The following is a 26,092-nucleotide window of genomic DNA, read 5'->3' on the forward strand; positions in this document are numbered from 1 at the left end:
CTTGCAAGTTTATCGAGCTACTTGAGATTTTATTTTATTTTGTAAATCAGGGGCTATAATGAGACTGTTTCATTATAATACAAAAAGGGGCTATCCTGTGGATTCCTCGTTCTAAGAATAGCTCTTCCAGACCAAGCTTACTTCCTGCTTCCACTGAACTGAGTAATTGCATCTGCTTAGGTTTGAGAGAGGGAATTACACAGCAGAACAGAAGTACTTGTGCAAAGCTTTATAAAACACGGCACCAAAACAATAATACCAGGCTGAATACCTGTTTCATCTATTTTACCGTGCTAGGTGTTCCTTAGCAGTAAGAGAAAAAATATATCATTAATTTTGAATGAGCGCAGGTAGAAATTGTGCTGAGTTGTCGGTGCTCACTCTGCAGATGTATCTTTTGTGTTGAATTAGGTGGAAACAGCAACTGATTCAGATACTGAAAGCAGAGGCCTGCGGGAATACCACTCTGTTGGAGTACAAGTGGAAGATGAAAAACGGTAATTCAAACGTACAAAAATCCGTAGTCTTTAATAACATAATGCACATTTGTAAACAGAGCTAATAACAAGCATCTGGCAAGTGCTGCCCCTAAATAATTCACTAAGCCAAATTTCTTGCACACATGCTGGTCATTTGGTAAAATTTGTAGAGATTACTTAGCAGTTGCTCACTATTTAGTTAACTTGCCCTTTTTTAATTGGAGGGAAGGAAGTGAAAGTTTTAAATTAAAGTAGCTGATTAATAACATTTTGATATTGGCAGAACAAATACAAAGAGCTGTTTATTGCAATACTCTTCCTTCAATACGACTCCTGATGCTGACCCAGGCTTTCCCAGTCCACCAAGGGGACTATAATGGTTATGATGGAACCCATCGTATCTTTATCCAAAGCTAGAATCAGCTTTTTCACTTGTTCTGTCCTTCTCTAGCTTCGTAAAACTGCTGGCCAATGCACTAACCCACAAGTTATCCTTGGCAGGCACTGCCTCTTAAGCGCTGGACTGGGACAGTTGTCTCATTTCACGGCAGCTGTCACACAGTACCTGGCTGCTAATTGCCTTTTACTATCAGTGACTAGAAGTCATTCGGAAAACTAGGTGTGAAAACATTTCACAAATAATCTTTCTTTCTATCTGACTTTTTAACATAAAGCTTTTCTAAAATTCCATTATTTGGTAGCATATAACAATAGATAATCAACAATTGATGGCCATCCTATAAAGCAAGTAAAAAATACCAGAGTCTTAAACTTGCTGCTACTGTTTTTTCTTTTATTAAAATATTCTCTGCAGTCCTAACTTAGCAGATTTTTGTATTTTATCTAATTACAATTCTTAATATTTTGGGTTTTTTTTATACATGTACTTTACAGATTTCTTTCAGGCCATGTAACTCTGCAGTTCTGCTAGTTATTTCCAGGTCATTTAGTAATGACACCTAGTATTTTGTAGTATGAGAATAAATCAATATTTGCATCCAGATATAATTTAAATTATTTTCTTTGCTCAGATCAGTGATGCATTTCACTATGCATTTCAGTTTTCCTTTCTGGTGGAAATACTCACTGTATTATTTTAGTGAGATATGCACAAAGAAAAAAAATATTTAGCATAATGTGCCAAGAGAAAACCAGAATCCATTCATTGAAACATTATTCAGTGCCTCGGTGTAATCATATACGTGTTTATACATCTTAATCTCTTTTCTTTCTTCCCTCTGCACCAAGACATGGACGATTCAAGCGCTCCAACAGTGTAACAGCAGCTGTCCAGGCTGACCTGGAACTGGAGGGCTTTCCAGGACATATCACCATGGAGGACAAGGGACTTCAGTTTGGCTCATCGTTCCAGCAGCACTCAGAGCCCAGCACGCCCACCCAGTACAGCGCAGTGAGAACTGTAAGGACACAGGGACTGTTCAGTTACAGAGAAGATTATAGGACCCCAGTTGACACCTCAAACCTTCCACCACCAGAACCTTGGCTCGAGCCAGCCATTGAGACAGTAGAGACGGGTCGAATGTCTCCTTGTCGACGGGACGGATCTTGGTTTATGAAGTTGCTACATACTGAAACTAAGAGGATGGAAGGATGGTGTAAAGAAATGGAAAGAGAAGCAGAAGAAAACGACCTTTCCGAAGAGAGTAAGAACATTTCAGTGTCTTTTCTTATAGATGTCTGCTAAAATAAGAAATCTCTCAGGATAAAGTTGTGGTCTTAATTTTTTAGTTACTCATTTTGTAGTACCAGAAACACTCTACAGAACCTTTAGATGATACAAGGCCCCTGTCCTGCAACTGGCTGTGCAAGCTGGCATTTCCCAGAGCAAGGTTTTGTGGAAGTAGTCAAGGAGTCAGCTACAGAGTCAAGCGCAGGCTCAGTCAGGTGTTAGATGTGGCTCCATCCACAGCTCCGACTTTGACACAGTCTTTCCACTCACTTCCATGGCTCCAGTGCTTGACGCTTTGCCAGAGCACACGAGATGGTTCCATGTGAGCATTTATTTTTGCCCTTTTCCCGAAACCTGAGAATTTGCCTCTTATTAATGAACAGTCATTTTTAATTTTTTTCCATTCCTTCACAGGCACTTCTGCCTATCAGAAAGGGTCTGTTGGAAGAACGGAAAGGAGTAGGCAAGAACAATAGTTAAAGCATTCCTGGAGTTACAAAGACATATGCACAATTAGATAGTTCAGCTGCATTTTCTTATTACAATTTTGTCAAGAATCATTATTATTCTCTCATGTCCTGTGGACACCTTGAAAGGAGTGATGGGATAAAGTGAAAAATAATGTAGACTATTTTGGAACAAGATCCAAGCCAGCACTAATGACAGTAATATATCAAAGTGGTCCTAGCATTCAGTAGCCAGCTCCCTGTGATTCCCTCTGAGGTCAATTATCCTTGTTCTTCAGGCTCAGTTTTATAAATATTTCAATCCCTGCCAATCTGAATTATTGTCTCAGCCGAAATTTTCTCAGATCACAAATTAGTTCATATTAAGTTCCCTTACTAGCATCTTTTCCTGTACTCTCACAAATCTCACCATTGCCTCCAAGTACTCTTTCCTGACTGTCTTCTTTCCCCCTCAATGAGTTCTTACTATGATTTACCCTCAGGTCTTGGGCCAGGCCTGCGTGGTGACTAAAAAGCCAATTTCTATTTCTTGCACTGACCTTTTCAAAAGAAAGAATATCTATGTTTTTACCTCATCATTTTTATTTTACAGTCATATTTCTACACTGTAACGGGCACAAGTTTGCCAAGTAACAACATAGGATTTGGGGTGGAGGAGAACATAAGGCTGTTTTTCTTTCTTCAGCCCCCAGTGCTTCCTGGAGTGTAGGTTTTTGTCTTTATTTTCAACATGGCAGAGCTGAGTCGAGAATTTTCCCTTTGCATTGATACTGTGAAGACTTTAGTACCCTCCTAGGGGTATTAAAGTACAAATAACAAAATATTTTGCTTTGCTTAGCCTGTGTGAGGATTTATAGGCCGCCTTTCTAGTGGAATGTCCATGCCCATAGCAGGGGGGATTGGAACTAGATGATGTTTAAGGTCCTTCCAACCCAAACTATTCTATGATTCTATGCTTCTATGCTATTATGATTCTTTCACAGAATCACAGAATCACCAGGTTGGAAAGGACCCACTGGATCATCGAGTCCAACCATTCCTAACACTCCCTAAACCATGTCCCTCAGCACTTCATCCACCCGTTCCTTAAACACCTCCAGGGAAGGTCACTCCACCCCCTCCCTGGGCAGCCTCTGCCAGTGCCCAATGACTCTTACTGTGAAGAATTTTTTTCTGATATCCAACCTGAACCTCCCCTGACGGAGCTTCAGGCCATTCCCCCTTGTCCTGTCCCCTGTCACTTGGGAGAAGAGGCCAGCTCCCTCCTCTCCACAACCTCCTTTCAGGTAGTTGTAGAGAGTAATAAGGTCTCCCCTCAGCCTCCTCTTCTCCAGGCTAAACAACCCCAGCTCTCTCAGCCGCTCCTTGTAAGACTTGTTCTCCAGCCCCTCACCAGCTTTGTTGCTCTTCTCTGGACACACTCCAGAGCCTCAACATCCTTCTTGTGGTGAGGGGTCCAGAACTGAACACAGTATTCGAGGTGCGGTCTCACCAGTGCACTTCTTTTACTCTCTCTGTCTCATTTTTCAATTCCTCAAGTCTTCACACTGCTGAATACTGATATTTCTCTACCATCATTAAGCATCCCAAATCACCTGCTTCCAAGGTTGCCTATTATTGATGTGGGGACATAAGTGCTTACGATTTGAAGCAGAAGTTCAAAGAGCTAAACTTCAATTTCCTTGGAAAGAGTAAAATTATTAGGGAGCAAATGGGAGAAACAGACAGGCAGTGAGCCCCTCTCTTTCCCTAGGAGGCCAGCAGTCTTCAGTAAATTGTACAGACAACGTGAAGACAAATTGGACTTGAGTAATTTTTATTACTATTCAGAGTTAATGACATTCTGTTCCATTCCGGCCCAGGTTGCCCAGGGAAGCTGTGGCTGCCCCATCCCTGGAGGTGTTCAAGGCCAGGTTGGATGGGGCTTTGATCAGCCTAGTCTGGTGGGATGTCCGTGTTCATGGCAGGAGGTTTGGAACTAGATGTTATTTAAGGTCCCTTCCTACCCTAACTAATTCTATGATTCTATGATTCTATGATTCTTTTAACCTAGAACGTTTCAGTCATAAAACAGAACGACATCAGGATTTTATGTTTTCCCATTTGCAGAGTGACTCCAGTCTGTAAGAGAAAAAGAAAGAGCAATTCTCTGAGATAGACTTAGTAAAAAACAACTGAAATGGACCCTTGAAATCCCCCGTTAAAGTAATCAATATAGGATAATTACTTGTGTTTGGAGAAACATTTTGGCCTTGCTAATAGGTTAGAGAAATTATTGTAGGTGTATATAGCATATGCAAAACTTGAGGTTTGCCTTCAGCTGATTGTCAAAAGTGACACCCAGAGTTCTGATTTTCCATTTTATGTGACACATTTCAGGAGATCTTTCTCCAGTGTTGCAGTTTAGCCCCAACATGTGTAATTTCAGGAGCTAAAACCATGCAGCCTGACTCCCAGTTCCCTTTTCCCCCACCCCCAGGGAAATGGGAAAGGAAAAGGAGAGGAAAAAAACTTGTGGGTTGGAAACTAAAACTACAGTTTTAATTAATATAATAATAATAATAATAATAATAATAATAATAATAATAATAATAATAATAATATGAGATTGTGCCCCCACCCCTCGAATGCTGTCCGTCACCACAAATGCTGCAGAGCAGACACAAGGGAATGGGTCCATAGACAGGAGGAAGCTGAGCTCGGGAACTGGATTCAGGAACGCACGGATCCAGGATCAGGAGCAAGAGATAAACAAGGTCCTGGCTGGATGTTGGCCACTACAGAAGAGAGCAAGACCCTCATCATCTCTCAATTTTATATCAAGTGTGATGTATATAGGATGGAATGTTCTGTTGGTCAGTTTAGGGTCACCTATCCTGTCTGCCCTTCTTTGATAGTGTGGCCCTTTTCCACCAGCTTAAGGATGGCTTTGGATACTACAGGGATAAATATAAGCATTGGCTTTTTTGCATACCAATATCCCATACCAGTGATCTGCGTCATCACTTCTAGAGAGAAACTGTCTGAAAAAAAGGATGCCGTTTGCTTTCAGAAAATGAAATTACTTAGGCAAGACTGCGTTAGAGTCACTTTTGTGACTAATTGAACTCAAATCACAAACCTCCAGTAATTTCCAAATTACATTATCTTTTAAATGATATCCCTTCACCTAATACAGCTTACATAAAGTTGAAGGACGTTATCAAAGAATTCTTTTCACTGAGGGAATGAGCTTTATGGCATTTAAAAATTTCAATGTGACTTTTTTTTTATTCCTGTTGAGTCTTTGACGTGTGTTGTATCCCCAGTTTGAGCTGAGGGGCGCTGAAAGGTTATGTATCCACAAGAACTGAAGTTTAGTGATATCTCAGCATGAAATGTGTCTTGTCATATTTAAGCATTTGGCAGTTCCCTGAAGAAAATGGGGAAGCCAAAAGGAACTAAATCTGTTTTCCCATCTTCCAGCAGGAGCTGCTATTCCCAAAACACTTCACAGCAAAGTTTGCACATTCAAACTGTCATTGTTAACGCTGAAACATTTATTTTTGCCTGGGTAAATTAATTGTACCTGAAGACCAAATATAGCTTTGCATCTCCTAGGAGAAAGCTGTCTTTATGATTCCGTTTCTATTTTGTTTTAATCACGGTAAGAGTTAAAATAGAACTGCATTTTAGATAACAGTTTCATTTTCTGTGTTAACACAATAGCCCTGAGATCACAGAAAGCTGTCTGATTGCTGTATTGATTTTTTCTTTCACTGTAGCTTTTCTCCCATAATGTGGTTTTAAGAACTTCACTCATCAGGTCTTAGAAAAGAAAATAATCATTGCAGCAAAAATAACCTCTCTCTCTTTCTTTTCACAGAATTTGTTTATTTGATCAGTTGCCATGAATTGTATTTTGGAGTCTCTGAAAAGTTCTTATATTGTTTGTGGGGGCAGTTATTTGTGTTCTCAGTGCTTATTATAACACATATAGATATATAAAATATACATGCGGCTGTAACTGTTCCCAGGGTAAGTCATCTGATGGTTTGCACTAGCAGGGTGCCTTCAAGCCAAGATATGTGTTTCTCAAGGGTGCTGACTGGTGTTTCAGTTTTACACCCTGAGAATTGTGTTTTGCTATTACTGCTGTGTAGGTGATGACAAGAAAAACACTCTCATTTGTCACAAAGCTATTGAAGACCAAGAAGGTCAGGACTCTGCCACCCACCTGTGAGCTCTGTGATGGGAGCAGGGAGACCGGCACGGGAAGCGGGGAGAGCAGGGGAGCTCAGGGGGAGCCTCAGCTGCTTGTAGGCATGGGTTGGCAGAGGGAAGAAAAAGATATCCCGGGCTTCTCAATGCCACATTTGGCTACAAAAGTATTTCGATACACAAGCCAACTGGAGAACAACCACACACACTTCACTCACATATAATAACCCTAAGATAGGTGAAAAAAAAAATTAAGAGTAGTATAAACTGGGCCAGCAGAAAGGTTTTGCTAGCGTCTTGTGTGTATGAGGCACTGAAAGAGGTTTTCCGGAGAAGTTAGAGATGCTCCATCTCTGGAGGCATTCAGGGTCAGGCTGGAAGAAGTGTTGAGCAACCTGATCTACTGGAAGCTGTCCCTGTCCGTGGCAGGGGGGTTGGAACTTGATCTTTAAGGTCTCTTCCAATCCAAACCATTCTATGATTCTGTGAAGGTTAGGAGCTCTGGCACATAGCTACATAGTAAAGCGATCTCTAGTGAAAAAAGGAAAAAGGCAATAGCGAGAGTGAGAGCTCAAAATATCACCCTTCTCTTCCCTTATGCCTTCATTCCATGGATGCCGGATTTTTCCTTACCAATCCTCTGGCTATTTCCCCAGTACTGCAAAGGCTTTACTAACACTTCTTAGTAAAGAAAACACAGAGTTAAATCTCCCATACTTTAAAGGGAAGGAAAAAGCCAAAAAACACTCCTATCCAATTTATTTTAGTATATTCATCAATTAATCATCCACAAAAGCTTTCTTAAGTGTTTGACCAAATATGGGTTATCCTTTAACCAAAGAGAAATTACTGACATAATTTCCTAATACTTTTCACAAACCTAACCTTCAGGAACTATTGAAATTTACATTTGGAGTGTTGTGAATGATGACAGAATGTCTCAATTGCCTTGAAACGGTCTTTGAGGTCTATAAAAGATGGTCCCGTAGTGTGGAATCTGAGAAGTTCTCCTGGCATTTATATTGTCCTGCTTAAGTTTCCTTCTCTTTGAACTCAACTCCATTGAGTTAAAACAAATTTGTGCTGAGTCCCACTTGGTGCACAAGATTCCCATTACCCTGCCTACCCTCCAGAGCACTGCCAGCTGGTAGCTGTGCTGTCCTAAAATGTCATCTCACTCTGAACACTATTTATTGTTATGCCTACCTATAGAATCATAGAATAGTTTGGGTTGGAAGGAACCTTAAAGCCCATCCAGTTCCTACCCCTCTGCCATGGGCAGGGACACCTCCCACTGGCTCAGGCTGCCCAAGGCCCATCCAACCTGGCCTGGAACACCTCCAGGGATGGGGCAGCCACAGCTTCCCTGGGCAACATGTTTCAGAATGGAATAGAAAATCAACAGAATGGAACAGCTCAAATCAACTCCTCCTCCAGGGATGGGACAGCAGTTCCTGGGCAACCTGTGCCAGTACCCCACCACTCACATGGTGAGGAAATGTCTAGTCTAAATCTAAATTCCTTATGTCCAGTCTAAATCTGCCCCTCTCCAGTTTGTACCCATTCCCCCTCGTCCTATCCCCACAAGCCTTTATGAACAGTCCCTCTCCAGCTTTCCTGTAGCCCCTTCAGGTACTGGAAGGTCACTGTAAGGTCTCCTCTGAGCCTTCTCTTCTCCAGGCTGAACAACCCCAACTCTCTCAGCCTGTCCTTATAGGGAAGGTTCTCCAGCCCTCTCATCATCTTCGTAGCCTCCTCTGGACCTGTTCCAACAGCTCCATCTCCTTCTTATGTTGAAGATTCCGGAAGTGGACACAATACCTCAAATGAGGTCTCATAAAAGAGGAATAGAGGGGCAGAATCACCTCCCTCTGTGTGTTGATAATGAAAAAGAAATGTATTTCTAAAGATTACTAATTTAGGTTTAGAGATTAGAGACATATCATGTCCTTCTTTGAGTGAGAAGGATGAATTAAATGACAGTTTGAATGTTTATTCCAGGCATATTTTCTCAGTTTGTTTGTGGAGCAAATTATTTATGAGTATAGAAAAAAAAAAAAGGAACAATCAAATGGAATGAAAATTTAAATTAAAACACATAATTTAAATAAACAGTAATGAATGCCAGAAGCAGATTGATTGAAGTAGTTTCTCATTGCTGGTTCAGCGGTGACACAATCGAGCAAAGCTTTTAACCTGTCAGGAATAGAGTTACAGCATCTGACTATGGTCTTGGTTTCATCAATGTAGATCTAACTTTTCCCCCTCTACCTTTGTGTTATGAAACCATTTTCAATTAGAAAATTTTGCAGGATTTCTCAAGCAATACAACCCGTATATTTACCTGCAATTGTGTAATATGCTTATTACAGGGGGAAAGACACCATTGTGTTAACTGTGCATGTTGTATGCAGGCAATTTACAGAATTACTATCCAGGTTATAAATCCCGATTCTCCTTTTGCTGAAGTCGTGATCAGGGGTTTGTATATCTGCAGAGCAGAAGCCATACAGGACCATACAACAAAAATGGAATGTTTCATATGCTTCGTATAGGAGCAGAATTAAGGTTCTGTGACTTTTCCTGATATTGAAGTAAATATAACATTATCTTAATGGAGGGGGGTATATGGATTATGTGAAAGTTATATATTGTTTTCTGTGTTGGTAGGTTTTTATCATCGTTTATTTACAAGCAAAATCTTCTAGGCATCACCAAACATCTCAATCTGTCCAGTCTCTAACATTCATCGTTCTGTCATGGAGATAATCAATCTGCACTCATCAGAATAATTCCCCAATGCATGAAATTAATAACAAGGCTTTGGCTGTCTATTAATATTGTGCTAAAGATTATGAATTGAAGTGTTTTAATACTTTAATTTAATTACGGCAAAGCAAAGTAGCATGAATATGAGAGATTCTAACTTCTATGTTTTATTACGTTTGACTTATTGAAATGGAAACAGAGTTAGATCTTTAGTAAATGGTAGGGCTGTAATTATACAAGTGTATTCACCACTGTGACTCAGTGGCACATACAAGTAGCCCTGAACCACTGTGTTTTACATTCCCAGCAGGTGTGTATCGCACCAGAAGGCTGCATTAACGGTGCCTAAGCCCAGTCTGGGCTTTAAATCACCAATGCTTATTGACACAATCCTTCAGGATAAAGAATATAATACAAATGTTTATTTAATGTGGAGTTTGGGGCAACTGTGAGATTCAGTAGAAAATATCAGTTGTATAAATATTCTGCTAAGGTCGATGTTTCTGCAGTAGGGCCAAAACCAGTGCCTTATTCTCAGGCCATATATTTGAGCTATAAATGATAAAATTCAATGGAAGAAACTAAAACTAAACTTTATTCACTGTGAGATAAGCACTACAACCATCACCCTACAAAATCTCTTTCTGCCCAGTGAATAGATGAACATCGGGTTAGAGTAGCCAGTGTCAGGGACCTGCGAAAGCAGAATTCCCCCCTGGCAAAAAGGGACTCTGAGCCCACCCTGGGAGTTTGCCTCATATCCTGAGCTACAGAGCACCAAGGAGATAGGTGGACCCAAGTCTATTTGTCACTTAAGTCTTTGCCTTTATTAGAATCGCCAGGTTGGAAAAGACCTCTTGGATGATCAAGTCCAACAAATTGAAATTGCTGAAAATGAAATCAAAGCTATTCCTTTCAGATCAAATTAAACAGATCTTTTTTTATTTAGGTTTTTGTATGCTTGTTCAGGATTTAACACCTAAAACATTATTTTCCATATGCCAAGAACTCCATAGGGAAAACTGAGGGGTTTGGTGATCAAACTGAACCCATTAAAATGCTTTATTTCATTTGGTCAACAAAAAAACCCAGTGAATTACTCATGCAGCCCTGAACCACTTAACCCTTTCACAAATGGGTGCCACACAGGGCTGATGAATTACGCATACTGCTGTTTAATTTCGTGTTGTGGCACAGCTGTACTGTTTGTCTAAAAGAAAATGGAATAGAGTTTGAGAACTACAGCTCTATGTATTAACACGTGCTTGGAAAGCTACACAATTTGTATGTTTCCGCAGAACTGGAGCCTAAAAGTTCCAGATTATCTCTTGCTGCTACTTGTGGTCAAGCTTAGAATCATAGAATTGTAGAATCTCTACGTTGGAAAAGACCTTTGAGATCATTGAGTCCAACCGTACGTGTGCACTACTCAATCATATCCCTAAGCACTTCATCTACCCATGTTTCAAATACCTCCTGGGATGAGGACGCCACCACCCCCCTGGGCAGCCTCTGCCAGTGCTTGAGAACCATTTCAGTGAAGAAGGTTTTCCTTAATGTCCAACGTGAACCCGCCCTCATGCAAATTGAAGCCATTCCCTAAACAACCCTAGGTCCCTCAGCCGCTCCTCATTGACTTGTCCTCCACGCTCTTCACCAGCTTTGTTGCTCTTGTCTGGACGCTCTCCAGGACCTCAATGTCTTTCTTGTAGCGAGGGGCCAAAACTGAGCCCAGGATTCGAGGTGAAGCCTCACCAGCGCCGAGTGCAGAGGCACGATCACTTCCCTGGTCCTGCTGGCCACGCTGGTCCTGATACAAACAAATACATTTCACTGGTCAAGATGAAGCAGAATTAAAATGTAATAGCTACTACCAAAAAAACTGTTTTCAGATGCCTCTCAGTCCACTTCTATACTTATTCTAAAAAACAACAAAATGTTAAGCCATGCCATGCCAATAAGAGTTTAATGTTTTGTATATGACAGGCTGCTAATCTGCTCTGCTGTATGATTGTAGCTTCATTCCACGCTCTGCATCCTGTTTGAATTATCAATTTGGTCTCCTCAAATTGAATTAAAATATGTCAGCATAATTTCTGTCTCACCCCTGCCCCTACCTCTCTCTATCTTTATCCTAAACGTCATTTAAATATCTGGAAATTCTCCAGATAAAATCAATCTCCCACTAAAACCCCAACTTATAATGCTTTTTAAAATGTTTCTTTTTCAGCATAAAGATGCGGAGGAAAGGAAGCGTAGGAACTGATGCGTAGGAAGAAGGTGTAGGGAGATATATCGCTGCCTAACAAAGCATGGTATTTATCCCAGCAAATGTGGGAGTCCAGTAGGAGTGAGTTTTCTAGGGATATGCCAGTAACCTTAGACACTGCAGTAAATAGAAAGAAATAGGCATCTCTAGGAAGAGATTCGGCTCATCTAAAAATAAGAGCCTAACATGACTGAGCTGATAAGCTCAGATTACTGATTATAGAGCATCCAGAAATTTTGATATAAGCAGATGACTGTTAGAAGCAAAGTCCGGTAAAAAGCACACGTCTACAGGCCTTGAGCAACCTGATCTGTCAGAGGTGTCCTTGCCCATCACAAGAGGGTTGGATCGAGATGATCTGTAAGGTCCCGTCCAATCCAAATGATTCTATGAAAACAAATTTGGTCCCTTTCCCCAGTGCTTATGCACACCGTGAGTGGCAGGTGCACTGACAGTGGGGAAAGCCCAAGGAACCACGAGTGCTGATCACAGTTCAGCAAAGTCACAGAATCACAAAATCACCAGGTTGGAAAGGACCCATTGGATCATCGAGTCCAACCATTCCTAACACTCCCTAAACCATGTCCCTAAGCACTTCATCCATCCGTTCCTTAAACACCTCCAGGGAAGGTGACACCACCCCCTCCCTGGGCAGCCTCTGCCAGTGCCCAATGACTCTTACTGTGAAGAATTTTTTTCTGATATCCAACCTGACCCTCCCCTGGCGGAGCTTGAGGCCATTCCCCCTTGTCCTGTCCTCTGTCACTTGGGAGAAGAGCCCAGCTCCCTCCTCTCCACAATCTCCTTTCAGGTAGTTGTAGAGAGCAATAAGGTCTCCCCTCAGCCTCCTCTTCTCCAGGCTAAACAACCCCAGCTCTCTCAGCCGCTCCTCGTCAGACTTGTTCTCCAGCCCTTCACCAGCTTTGTTGCTCTCCTCTGGACACACTCCAGAGCCTCAACATCCTTCTTGTGGTGAGGGGCCCAGAACTGAACACAGTATTCGAGGTGCGGTCTCACCAGTGCCGAGTACAGAGGGAGAATCCCCTCCCTGGACCTGCTGGTGACCCCATTTCTCATCCAAGCCAAGATGCCGTTGGCCTTCTTGGCCACCTGGGCACACTGCTGGCTCATGTTCAGTCGGCTGTCAAAGTCCTGGAGCACCTGCTTGTGTCCCTCTCTGTCTGAAGATCCTGTGCTTAGGACATTGTGTATCTTCCTGGGTAAACAACCTGTAACTCCTAGTGAGGGTGCTGAGACCTGTCCCAGGGATGTGATTCCTCTGAGGATCGCATCCTTATGGTAGGAGTGTCTTATAGTTTAATATATTAGTCTTACTCCAGAACAGACAGGATAAAAAGAGCTCACCCAGACATCATCCACACACCTGAGTGAAGTCATTTGTGATTGCAGAACCAGAAGATGTTATCTAAGGTACATGTAAAGACTGGAAATAAGGAGGAATTTCTTCACGCTGAGGGTGGTGAGGCCCTGGCCCAGGTTGCCCAGGGAAGCTGTGGCTGCCCCATCCCTGGAGGTGTTCCAGGCCAGGTTGGATGGGCCTTTGGCAGCCTGAGCCAGTGGGAGGTGTCCCTGCCCATAGCAGGGGGGTGGAACTGGATGGGCTTTAAGATCCCTTCCAACCCAAACTGTTCTATGATTCTATGATTCTAAAGGACATCAAAGGAAACAGGCATTTAGCTGGTTCTTGAGGCAAGGCTTTTTCAACAGATTTCCATTTACATGAATAAGTGTAAACGAGGGTGGAGAGTGTCATATGCTTTGAAATTTAAGATTGTTCTCAAAAACATATGCATGTATGCCCACTTCAGGAAGCTGTCTATATTTCCCTGTTTTTTTTTTTTCTCCTTCCTTGAGTAAATACAGCCTTACTTGTTTGGAGTTATTAACATATCATTTTTTATTGCCAAAGGTGCCACAGAGCTTTCCATTATCTCCATCTTTTTCAAAAATATTTTATGTATATAATCAAAAGCAGCAAACCCAAATATTTACTTCCCTTACAAAATAGTCATTTCAGCTGTATATTTTCTGAGCTGGATTTTATATTTACTGCCAAAAGACAAGTATTGGTAATAACCTGTCTGTGTGCTTAGTCCTAGGTAAGATCCGAAGTGCTGTTGGAAGTGCTCAGCTCCTCATGTCTCAGAAATTCCAGCAATTTTATTGGCTTTGTCAGCAAAATCTGGTAAGTCATCGTGTTTGGCCATTCTTGAAGACTTTAAGGCTATTCATACACAGATATTCCACAAAACTTAGTTGTAAGTTTGGAATTTAATATTTTTATTTCAAAGGCAACAACAAATCTAAGTTTAATATTCCCAAACCGAAGCAATCTGAAGTGTTATTTTCAAGTATCACTTTTTGTCTTACCACTCCCTTTTTTTTTTTTAAACTTAATTCCTTAAACATGGTGTTAGTACATTTTCTGTCAAAGCAAACATAATTTCAATCTGGTTGCATTTTGTCCTTTTTTATTTTTTTTCTGTCTTTATTAATGAATAAAAATCAGAAAAGGACAAATGCAAGTTTTCTAAGACATAATATTATGGCTTATTTTTGTAATACCCCAAAATAGTAAGTGTATTTCTGGTAAGAAAGGAGAAATTTTTCATATTACAGTAAGTGGAGAATAGTAAAATAGCAGAATAGCAGAGAATACGTGATCCAGCTTTCTATCTACCTGAAAACCAGGCTGATCTTGGGAATATGCATAATGTTCATAAAATTGGATTTAATAATTTTCATTGCCAATTATATATAAGATGTCCTAGGGCTAAAGGAACAGATGCAGTGTATTACTTGTGAGAGTTACTGCTATTGTTCTGGAAGTTCATTAGAGACTAATTCAATTCTAAATGTTATCTTCATTAATATGACAGCAGCCATCGGTGATATAAACGTTGGGGGAAGATGATACTAATCAATAGACGAATGTAATTCTTCTATCTAGGGCTGGTGGGAGAGCACCTACTTGCTTCGGCTCACTTCAAAATCAAGTGTTACTTTCACCTTTTGACTGCTCCTGCGCTTCATACATTAAATGTGCTGCATTCTGTTGCGGGTGTGACAGGAGACATGACCTATATGTTTGATTAGATACATTTCTTTACTTGTTAGTATTTGCCACATAACTTTTTAAGGTAAGACATTCATTCTACAGACATCTACTTGCTACTTTCCATCCATTAAAGTTAAACATCCAGAGTTCCTAAGACTGCAATCAAATATTACTGAGAAAGTCATGCCAAAAATGTCCTACCTTCTGATAGAAAATGATAAGATATATGGTCCTCATTAGGAAAGAATCCAATTATCCACTTCAAAGACTCTGTCAAAACAAGAATTTTAATAGCTGCTACAGAATGACAGAGGAAATACGCGAAGTCAGGCAAGCAGATGATGAACACGCTTGTAGTATCAAATGCATCACGTGTGCTCCTATCATTTATTTCATAGTGAAAGGAAGAAATTTTCGTCAATGTTCTAAAAGTTTCTTACTGCAAATTCCGAAGTGCCTTCCAGTGCCTGATTAAACTATGTAAACTAAGATTTGGAGAGGCTAACCTCCACTCCACTTCATTTATCTTCAAGTGGGTCCAGCACTTATGCTCGAGAGCGTTACTGCAATAACAAGCACAGCTCCTGCTCAGCGCAGCCGTCAGCTCTCTGGAAGCGCCAACGATTCGTTACTGCCAAAGCAATAGAAGCACAAGGAGAAATATACAGCTTTGCAGAAAACATAACCAAAAAAAAACTGGCATGATTTCATTTTTCCTCTTCTTATTTGGATAAGAAACCTGTGAACCCCGTAACAGCAGCTTTATGCCACTCTGAAGGTTTAGGCTCTGAATATTCTTCAGCTTCATTAAATCAGCAATGGGCTCTGCAGAAAGCAGCAACTGCAGAACTGGACTTTTAACTTATTCATGTCTTGAGGCTTTTCTTCCTATGCCTAATGACAGAGTATGTTGTTAAATAGTTCCTTAGCACATATCCACAGCAGGCTTTCCATATGCTCCTAACACAGCATCTCGGTGCCCCCTGGGAATGCTGCCAGACAGCAGCCAGTTCGTTCATTCCCCCACTAGAAAACATCTAGCGCTTTCAGGGCTAACACACAGCAATTTCTCTGACAGTGTTCAACGACAATAAGCATAAATGTAGGACAAAGAACAATGGCACTTTTGCCAATTCAAAATGGGAAGAGGGATGTACTTAGACTGAAACTGTGAAGCTCACTCATTACCTATGGACTTTTCCAAAGGGTCATGGGAACGTCAAAGGACAACATTTAATTATGCTCTGCGTTAAGATCTTTGATGAAAGACTCTAATTTAGGGAAAATTCATAAAAATGTAAGCTTCTGTGAAAAGGTTTGGTTTTTTCTAAGAATCTGGCTGGCTGTTTCCTACAGTGTACTGTTCCCACTAACTGCTAAGAAAAAAAACACTCATCACCGATTAATAACTACTCCCTTCTGCATTATTCACATTATCTCTTGTAACACTCTGTTTTTTCTTTGAAGTGTCCTCCTCCATATTCTCTAGTCAGCACAGTTCCTGCTAAGCTCATGAGATCATCGCTCAATATGTCATGGTTGCAGGCAAAAACGGAACAGCTCCGGCACTGGCTACGTATTTTTTGCTTGTTTTAGGCTTGCTTCAGAAGGAGGGCTGCAAAGCTAAATTCCAAATAAGAGACAAATAAAGGAGCAGCTTCTGAGAAGAAACAAGTTTAAGCCAATCTTTTCAAAACTTAGTTAGTTGATCATTTGTGCTAGAATTTAAACGTAGACTCCAGATCCAGAAGCAAAAGCAGCAGGAGGCAGCCCTCTTGTGTTTGACAGTGCACCACACACTCCGCAAGCAGCGTTTTTCCCAAACATGATGAGCAGAGTATAGGAGAGCAATTAGCTTTCATTCAAAAGGCAAAGGCATGTCAATGAGTTGCATCATTTAATAAGTGTTCTGAGGTAACTGGGGAGAGGAACTGAGGAGACAAGGCTGGAGAGAACAGATTGCAATATAAGATATATTGCTGTGGGACCGACAAATTTCATGCAGGGAGTCGTTTCCTCAAGCTTGAGATACTGACCTCTGTAGTGTAACTAATACCACTGACATCAATTTTAAATGGTTTTGGAATAAACTGGGATCTACCCAATTAAGTTGTTTTCAGTGAACATTAACCTGGAGTTGTACCATGCTTCCCAGAAGTCCCTTATAATCTATATGGCCAGTTCTGTTAAGTCTCAAAAACTCTCTGTGAATAAGAAAATTTCTTTTAGTCAAGAAGACATTGAAGTGGAAAGGCTTTTAGGGTGATTCTTGGCCCAGATTCCCAAAGGGATTTAGAGCTGAACCTGCACTTTGCCATGCCTAACTCCAGGCACTCAGGTCCCACAGCGGCATCTACCAACCCAAGCTTGAGTAGCAAACTTGGTGTAAGACCCCTAGAAATGTGCGATTCAAGGGAGAAACTCAGTAGAAATGCTGACTTATCTCTCAGGTTTTCTCCAGCTGTGTGGGGTTGTGTTCAATACCTAAAATGCCTTTGTTGACTAGATTTGTAAAAGACGGGGCACAGAGCCTTGCTTCAGCAAAAACATCGGCGTTTCTAACATAATAACCTAGTCATAGCCAGGAAAGGGGAGATCCAGAGTCTCTTTAGGCTGGTTTCAACTCCATCTCTCCCAACTCCATTGTGTAGACCATCTTAACTGCTTCCTCCTGTTCTGGAAGGGAAGAGATATTTCTCCATTATCTTCACAGAGATATTTATCAATTCATTATCTATTTCACTGAAGCCGCAATCCTGTCTTGTTGAACTAGTACCAATGCTCATAGAGCATAGAGTTAAGAGTCTGTATAGTGCCTTTAAATGTAACATTCATCTAGCATGGCCACCAGGTTGATAGTCTAATGAAATGTCATCTTGCTAATTGTTACTACCAATGTTTGCTCCATTAAGCAAGACGTAGCACCGCTTAATTGCAGTAACTGGGGGTAGAGTCTTCCCAGTTCCTGAGCGTGATTCGACTCCCTGGAGAACAAAATCCTACCATTCCCATCAAAATGTTATACTTTATGTATACATTCGGAAATGGAAGACAAGGTAAACATTGAATTAAGCCTTTCTTTGTGGTGATTTTTTTTTGCCTTCTAATCAGCTATCGTGAATGTAATTTTTAGCCAGGAAGACTTCAGGCTGGCTAAAATACAAAGCACGTTCCCCTTCCCTTTAATAATAAGCAGGTAGAGACTGTCAGCTTGTTTCTTTTTAGAAATGAAGGTCAGCACAGCATATGGAGCTAAGGAACTTACCGTGCTGCGTGGATTCAGAAAGCGTCTCATATGACACCCAACACATTCGTGTTTGGGTTGTGTAGGAGGCACAACTTTCCCATCACAGCTCCCAGCTGTAAAGTGCACACGGCCTTAGCACTGAGCAGCGCTGTACAATGTCATCTGGTGTGATGCTTTTCCTGCCTCAAAGCACGTTGTTTAAAGCCTCCTGGTTTATTCATCTTCTCTCCTTTGTGCGTGACAGGACCCGAGCGCCATGCCGAGACCAACTTCCCAGGACCTAGCAGGTTTCTGGGACTTATTGCAGCTCTCAATTGAAGACGTCAGCATGAAGTTTGATGAACTGCACCAGTTGAAACTCAATGAATGGAAAATAATAGAATCACCTGAAAGGAAGGTAAGCACACCATGGACAATACCATTTACTCCCCATTTGTAGGCCTGTGGTCTCTTTGTATTAAATACAATACTGAAACCCAGTAGCTTTCTAACCCTAGAAATTATCTAATTTTCACGGCTCAATTTGTATACAGAAACCTCCATCAGATGTGAGGGGGTTTTTTTAACAATACTGAGCAGAACTGTATAACAAATAAATGGATTTTGCTAAGTTTGTCCACTCCGTAACACTTTGTTCAAATGATTTGGATTCACATCCTAAAGGCTAGAAATTAAATATCATCTGATTAATTCAGACTGAGAATAACAGCCTGAGAATTCAGTCGAGATAAACTCAGCAGTCTTCTACATTTGGGGCAGCTCACACCCGAGTACAGCAGTATTCAATCCTGCCTGCACGACACAATCGCTACTAGAACAGGAGTGAAGTAAAAGCACGTGGCAAAACCAAGCGCAGGTCAAAGTAAATCTTGGCCCACAAAAGTTTGGGGGACAAAAGGGTGCTTTTGGCAAACTGCCTGCACCTCAGCCCTGCAATTTCCCCACCTGGGAGACGCCCCAGCCACACCAAAGGTGGCAAATTGCCCACGAAAACGATGTAATCCTGAAAGTGCCGTTCCCCTTTCTAGAGCTCCATCCCTCACCCTGATTCTCCCACTATCCTTGCTGATTATTGTGTCAGTCAGATGAAGACAGCATTTGGTTTGAGTCAGTACTGTTGGCCTCAGGTGAATACTTGTTTGGTTTGGGAGGAATTAGGAGGCATTTTGACAAGTCTTTCATTTCTTCATGCTCCTCTTGGATTTTAATTTTCAGCCAACTGATTGGTGGATGGTGAGTTTGCAATTCTTGCTTACTAGTGACAACTGGAAGTAAGAAATAATTATAGTGACAGAACAGTGATGTTCCTAGGAGGGAAATAACTAAAAGTGGGGAGAAAAAGAGGATAAGGTGGGACAATAGGAAAGGAGCCCTTATTTTCCTGTTGAAAACAGGAAATAGAGAAAATAAAGACTAGGAGAGCTGGCTTTCATGGGGAATAGCATCTTAGGCCACTACACTGTTCCTGTTGAGTTGAGAATGTAGAACTCCGTTCTTAAATAGCCTTAGTTATTTAATCTTGGCTAATGGATTTTGTAGTAGACTTAGAACTAGTTTTTTAAAAAGAAAAGACCGAACAATGAAGAGTCTGTAAACCATAGGAGCATCAGTTCAATTTTTGTATTATTTGAATCCTGCTGTGTATCAAATTATCTGTGTTCTCCATAAGGAACAGCCCATACTCTGAACTATTACTATTACTTTAAGAAATGATATAGCAGAAGGATGGAATATAATAACCGTATTATCTATATGAAGTTGTGGAGTCTCTGTCTTCAGGGCTCTTCAGTCCAGTATTAAATGTGATGTTGAAAAACCTGCTTTAACTCCAAAATTATGTCTAATTTCAAGTGGGCTTTGAATGGGGCGTATGAGATCACCTCCAAAGGTCCCGTCCAACCTAAACTCTTGTATGATTCTGTGATCCTAAATTATCTTTTGAAGGCTCTTATATAATATTTCAGTCCCTAAATGGAGTAAAATATCAATTTCATACCTCAAAACTATTCTTGATTTAAAACCTGCAGAACAAATTACAGCTACTTTGGTACCAAAATCTACCTATTTTCACTTTATAATTTGATAATTCTTCAATATAACTTTCTTTAAAACATTCCAGGCTGGCAAGGAGAAAAATTAGCCTTATGTTCTCTCTCTGGCTGGTGCTTGCATGTTTCCATTTAGCAATTCTTGGAGGAGACTAAACTAATAGATATGTATACACAGCTGCTATCTCATATCCAGCTGAGGCTAAACTCAGTATGATTAATTTAATTAAAAATCCTATCCTGCTAATCACAGTCTTTTCACTTGATCAGACCACACAGATGCGCTGAATTCTTATTGGAGAGCCAGTGTGTGTTTCTGTTTATAATGAGTGTAATAATGTGTCAGCTAAAATTAAACAAATTCACGTGAAAGCGAGGTACGCGGATTGCATGTGCAGAGTTCCTGCAAGGATAGGACAAGGAAGCGTAGTCTTTTTTTAAGGCACAGGACTGCAGGACTTGTAGTGGTTGCTGAAACAACAGGGTTTTGTCCGTGTCCTTAGTGTGGATAGCTCTTCGTGTAATCCGTTAGTCAGCCGATTGGAAAGCCCAAACGGAGCATGCTTGATGTATGTAACCAGTATTTTGCATTTCACGTCTTCGATTTGCATGCTCTGCTGACGGCATCTTCCGCACGCAGTTCACCCTTAGTTTTAATACCCTGTTGCAGGAAGAAAGAAAGGTTCCTCCTCCTGTACCAAAGAAGCCCCCAAAAGGAAAATTCCCTATCACGAGAGAAAAATCTCTGGACCTACCTGACAGACAGCGACAAGAAGCTAGAAGACGGCTAATGGCTGCCAAGAGAGCAGCCTCATTCCGGCAGAATTCAGCCACAGAGCGAGCAGACAGCATCGAAATATATATCCCAGAGGCTCAAACCCGGCTTTAAAGACAGAATGCTGCAGAGTTCCTTTTTTAAACGAAATGCTTGTACAGTTTGTCACTTACCTGGTAATTTTTGTCTCATTCTCTCCACTAAATATGCCCTTGCTGTTGTGTTCTTTGTGCCATAAGCACAGTGGAATGCTTTTGATTTCCTCAGAATTTGCTGCGCTCATCGCAAGAACGACTTCTTTTTGTATTTATTGTCTGACTTACAATCAGCTCCAATGGATAGGGCTTGTTGAGACCTGACTTATCCAATATATTCTCAGAGGACAACAAGAAACACCTCTTGAGATGGAACCCAGCTTACTTTTTTGTTATTTATATTTTTATAAAATGTGTGATAATTAGGGATAAGAATAACAAACTATAAATGGGTGCATCTCACCATTCACTAGAGGCATTAGCTAATCCAAGTAGAAGGTGCTACAAATGTAAAGAGCAGGAAAGAAAGAACCCATTTATCTCTCTGACCTCCAGTTTCTTTTCCTAGAACCCAGCTAACGTATTTACCCATGTGCTCTGCCACTCTTCTCATCTTTGTTACTGCAAAATAACATTAGGCCTCTCATGTCATGTCAAGTTTCTGGAGATGAACAGGGATATCCAGCCACTAAAACTCCAAAGTTCATCAGAAACCAAGAAGCATACAAGTCTGGTGGTGGTGGGAATGCCCGCTGAGAAATGTTTGCTGTTAGCGGTGTAACAACACTCTGAAACCTAAGCGAAATTATAATGCAAGAGGACTTGAGTGATGGGTGAAAGGAAAATGGAAGCCTTAAAAAGTTAGATCTTCTGTAGCAAGATGTGTAAAGAAAAAGTTATACTCGCTCCTTTGGAACACTCATTGCATTTTTAACAGTTCTTTTACGTGTTAACATTTATTTTATAAACCTCTCTTTCATTTCAAGAGCTGTGCTACATGTAATATTTCAAACGCTCAAAATGTTATATCAATTGAGTTTCCAGGGTATCCTTGAGAAAAAAAAAAAAAATCTTGCTTGTTTAAAATGCCAGTTGTGATGTTGTAAACAGTTTAAGAAATATGAATGTGAGTGGTAAGTATATCTAAGTTTAAATGGTTATGTTAAGGTAAAGGTGAACTGTGGTTTACAGTTGTATTTTTATTTTAGAACTATTTTTCTATGCAGTATAATTTATGGCAAGAATAAGTTTCTTGCTTGCTTCAGACATTAAAAAAAAACATGACTTCAGAGATAAGTTATTTCCAGCCATGGAATATAAGGAAAATAATATATTGCAAGCCTCACATTGTCAGAATAGAGAAGTGGTAACTCCCACAGTCAAGAGGCTTTAATTTTAAACAATTTAAGACAGAATTATTCCACTTCACCTACCTTCCAGAGCCAACCGAGCAACCCAGCACTTCGAAGTCTTCAGGTGAAGACGCAATAAGATGAGTAACCCGCAGCCCCCGATTCCGAGGTTCAAATCCTACCGAACGTTGCTTTAGGTCCAAACAGTTTGAACCCAGTGAGACAGAGAGCCCCGACTACCGCATCCCCCCGATTCCCTGCTTTAACAAATGCAATGTATTTAGCCATAGGCAGAACAGCTATTTAATTATACTTGAGCACTTTGGTTCTTCACCTGACGAGCACTTTAAATCCGAATCCCACGCACCCTGCAGCCTGATGGTTGACTGAAAAGATGAAGTATCATAGGTTTTTGCAGACCTGACATTGCTTCAAATCTGTTTTCTTTTGGGGTTTTTTTGTTGTTTGGGGTTTTTTTTTTTTGAGTTTCTTTTTCTTCTCTTTTTCCTACGGTGTGTAGTGTTAAGCATGATTTCTGTCTTTGGAGCACAGCTGATAAAGCATGCTTAGCTTCAAGATATGAATCTTTAGAGATGAAGTTTTGAGAAGTTTCTGTGAGGAGAAAACCCTGTAAATTGAGCCTGATATCTGGTATATACTTTACCAAATAGCCTTAAACTATATTTGGAAGCAAAAACCAAGACGAATGTATATCCTTCAAAAATGCAAAAAAAAATAAAAAGAAAAAAAAAAAGAAAAAAAAGAAGAAGAAAAAGATTATTAAATCCCTGAAATATACTTCTATAGATGAAAACATCTTATTTCCCATCCCTCATGTTTGCAAGGCATTTTCTATTAAGGAAAGAGCTGAACCTTAGGTGGTGTACAACATTGATGCTACTTTCTGTATTTATTATGCTATTTTAAAGACAAATGCAGACACTGTCATCTTTAGTCTTATTTCAAGTGGAGCTGCTAATTAGGAATATCCACACAAAACTAAAGCCAGTGTCTTTCCTAGATTTAAGAAATTTAAAATAGGCACGCACATCCCTATATACGTATATGGCAGCTGGGACATTATATCTGATTTTCCTGTATATTTCGAGAACAAATCACACTTGACTTACTCCCTTGGAAACCCTGCAGCAGCAGGTCACGCGATCGAGACAAGTTGTACTTGATTCTGCCAGTAATCAGACTATAAAGACAAATTGTAAAATGAAGAGATTAGAGGTAAGCTTAGATCCCAGCTGACCAAATAATGCTGCCTTGGAGCAGTCCATATAAGTCTTTAATTTTAGAATCATATTTTGATAGGTTTTTTTAATATGTTAAAATGTTATTGAATGTTCGCAGGCAAAAAAAAGGCCTGTGTGAATGATGCCAACCCTGAATTTTACATTTCCCACGCCATTACGAGAAAATGCCTGATATGTGCTTTAGACATCTATGATATCTGTTTGTTCTACCTTTCTTCCAAAAAAGAAAGAAAGAAAGACTCAAAAGCAAACTAGATGCCTATTGAAAAATCTGATAAGATGTTATCTGTGCATGTTATGTTTCAAAGTGCAATATATTAAATTATTGTACAGGTAACATTCTATCATTAAAGGCAAATAAGCCATTTCTATTTGCAGATTATACATGATTAGTTTAGAAAAATAGCATTATGCTTATCATACTTGTGTTGCAAATAAATCAAAGTCAAATTGCTTCAGTCCCTGACACGAGAAACACAGCACGTGGTATCTTAATAAACATCTAAACAGATCAATTGCTATCTGATCCCACATCATAAAAATAAAATTCAGTTACAAAAGCAACGGAGAAGGAACATAAATAAACAGAAAGATAGAAAGTGCAATGCTTTCTACTCAGAGATTTCATGGTGTAGACCCACACAGAACAGCTGGATATAGCAAAATAGTCTGGTGTTTCATTAACTGCTAATTGGACTAATATTTATTTTAACAGATGAAAATTATAGAAAGTCTCTGTTCACTTCGTCATTGCCTGTAAGACACAAGTATAATAAACAGAGTTCTGAAAATTTAAATAAAGAAAAAGACCTGACTGGTAAAATTGTTGATATTTGCCATACTTATTTTTGTTTTGTATATTTTTTTAGATTTGAAATTCTTTGTAAATTGGTGAGTATATTATGAAGTGTTCTATCATTTCATGTTGACCTGATTAGAATGGCCTTTGGCAGCGTGCAAAGACTAATAACGTTGTATAGTTCAATGCCAAAAAATGACATTTTAATTCCTGCTTAAACCTTGCCACTATGTAAGATTTGAGATCAATCAGGAAGGAATTAAAGCGTGCATAGGAAGGTGTGTGGATTTCATATAGATCTATAAAATACATTTTATATAATGGAAATTATTTGTTTTAAAATAAGCCCATGTCCTGCTGTATCAGTAAATTAGTACTCTAGTTTCATCTTCTTCAGCACTGCATCTAGTATAAAGTGTTTGGTCATTGGGTGGTTTTGCGAGGACAAGAAATAACTGCTACGTGATGACGAACCATACATGCCCCATAGTCTCCTCCTGCCCTGCTGGAGCGATGCCTTTAAGAGGCTCTTGGCCCCACGGCACCCTTCCTCCCCACACAGGTCCACCTCAGCCGCACGCACCTGGACCAGCGTCGGTCCCCATCAGCCCATCTCAGCCCTTCGCATTCAGAGCCTTGATCCTGCCCTCCCCCGTCAGTGGGTTTGATGTCCTCCCCGGTGTTTCAGCATTGGCGCCGGTCCATGGAACACACCGGAGGGGGACCCATCAAGTGATGTTTTCTGCATGTTATTTGGAGGTGTGAAGCTGGTTTGGCAGCTCCAAGCGCCGAGCTGTGTGCACTGAAAAGCTGTAAGATTCCGTGTAGCGGGACCCTCAGTATTAGACAAAAAGATGAAACACGAAGCAGAGTTACTCCTGCTCCCAGAGCATCTTATGATGTAGTCGTACCACCTGCAAACTGTGTTTAAGGTGAGGAATGTCAGCAAACCCCTTAGCGTCTAGAGAGGTGACAGGTTGACACTTCCATATATACAGTGCCTTTCATCTAGGAGGATCTCCGAGCACTTTATTAGCCAACACGCAAACTCCAGGCTGGGCTGCAGCTGGGGCAAGTTACCCTGCCCATGGCCTGGTGAGCCGGCACGGTGGGATGCTGGGGTCTCTCCTGCCTGTCCCCATGCTGCCAGGGAGTTTCCTTCCACGCCAAAATCCCAGCACCTGGGAGGAACCTTACAGTCCGAGTCTGTGCCAAAGGAGAAGCAAAGACTCACTGAAACAAGAGGAGGACCCGAGCAAAGCAGAGGTGAGGGTGATGCTCATACCTTCCCTCCAGGGTGCAGGCAAGGAAAGAATAACATGAAATTAAGGTTCCAGAACAATGTCTGCTTTTGCAGTTCATTGGGTGAGAGTCCCTGTGGTGGAGGATCTCCCCTGGGAGGGCATCACTGGAGACCCCTGGCTGGTGCCAGGAGCAGGAGCTGACGCCACCTGCAGCTGAGCCCTCTTTGTCGGGGATTTTGGCAAGTCTCTCCTTCACAAGTGCATTTTTCCCCCGACTTTCTTAGTGGGAGAGACTGATGTGGGGCACGCGCTGCAAAAGCAGCCTTCTCCTCTGGCGTCACTGCCGCACGTCCTGTTCCCTGCCCGGCTCTGCCCTC

The 26,092-nt window shown here is 40.9% G+C and overlaps 1 protein-coding gene across 20 annotated transcripts in view; it reads left to right on the forward strand.

The window, feature by feature from the left end:
• Nucleotides 1-25,008, forward strand: part of DLGAP2 (DLG associated protein 2) — a 508,423-nt gene extending 483,415 nt beyond the window's left edge. For 18 of the 20 annotated variants that reach the window (XM_054063034.1, XM_054063035.1, XM_054063039.1 and 15 more), the window contains 6 exons: nucleotides 412-497; nucleotides 1,728-2,143; nucleotides 13,989-14,080; nucleotides 18,445-18,597; nucleotides 19,416-19,433; nucleotides 20,919-25,008. In XM_054063034.1, the coding sequence (XP_053919009.1) occupies nucleotides 412-497; nucleotides 1,728-2,143; nucleotides 13,989-14,080; nucleotides 18,445-18,597; nucleotides 19,416-19,433; nucleotides 20,919-21,137 (984 nt within the window). In that variant the 3' untranslated portion in view covers nucleotides 21,138-25,008. The remainder of the gene's footprint in view (nucleotides 1-411; nucleotides 498-1,727; nucleotides 2,144-13,988; nucleotides 14,081-18,444; nucleotides 18,598-19,415; nucleotides 19,434-20,918) is intronic. The other 2 variants (XM_054063036.1, XM_054063055.1) reach the window with 1 other exon arrangement.
• Nucleotides 25,009-26,092: the final 1,084 nt, after the last annotated feature.

Source organism: Cuculus canorus, chromosome 3 (genome assembly GCF_017976375.1).
Source record: "Cuculus canorus isolate bCucCan1 chromosome 3, bCucCan1.pri, whole genome shotgun sequence".
NCBI classification, from domain to species: domain Eukaryota; kingdom Metazoa; phylum Chordata; class Aves; order Cuculiformes; family Cuculidae; genus Cuculus; species Cuculus canorus.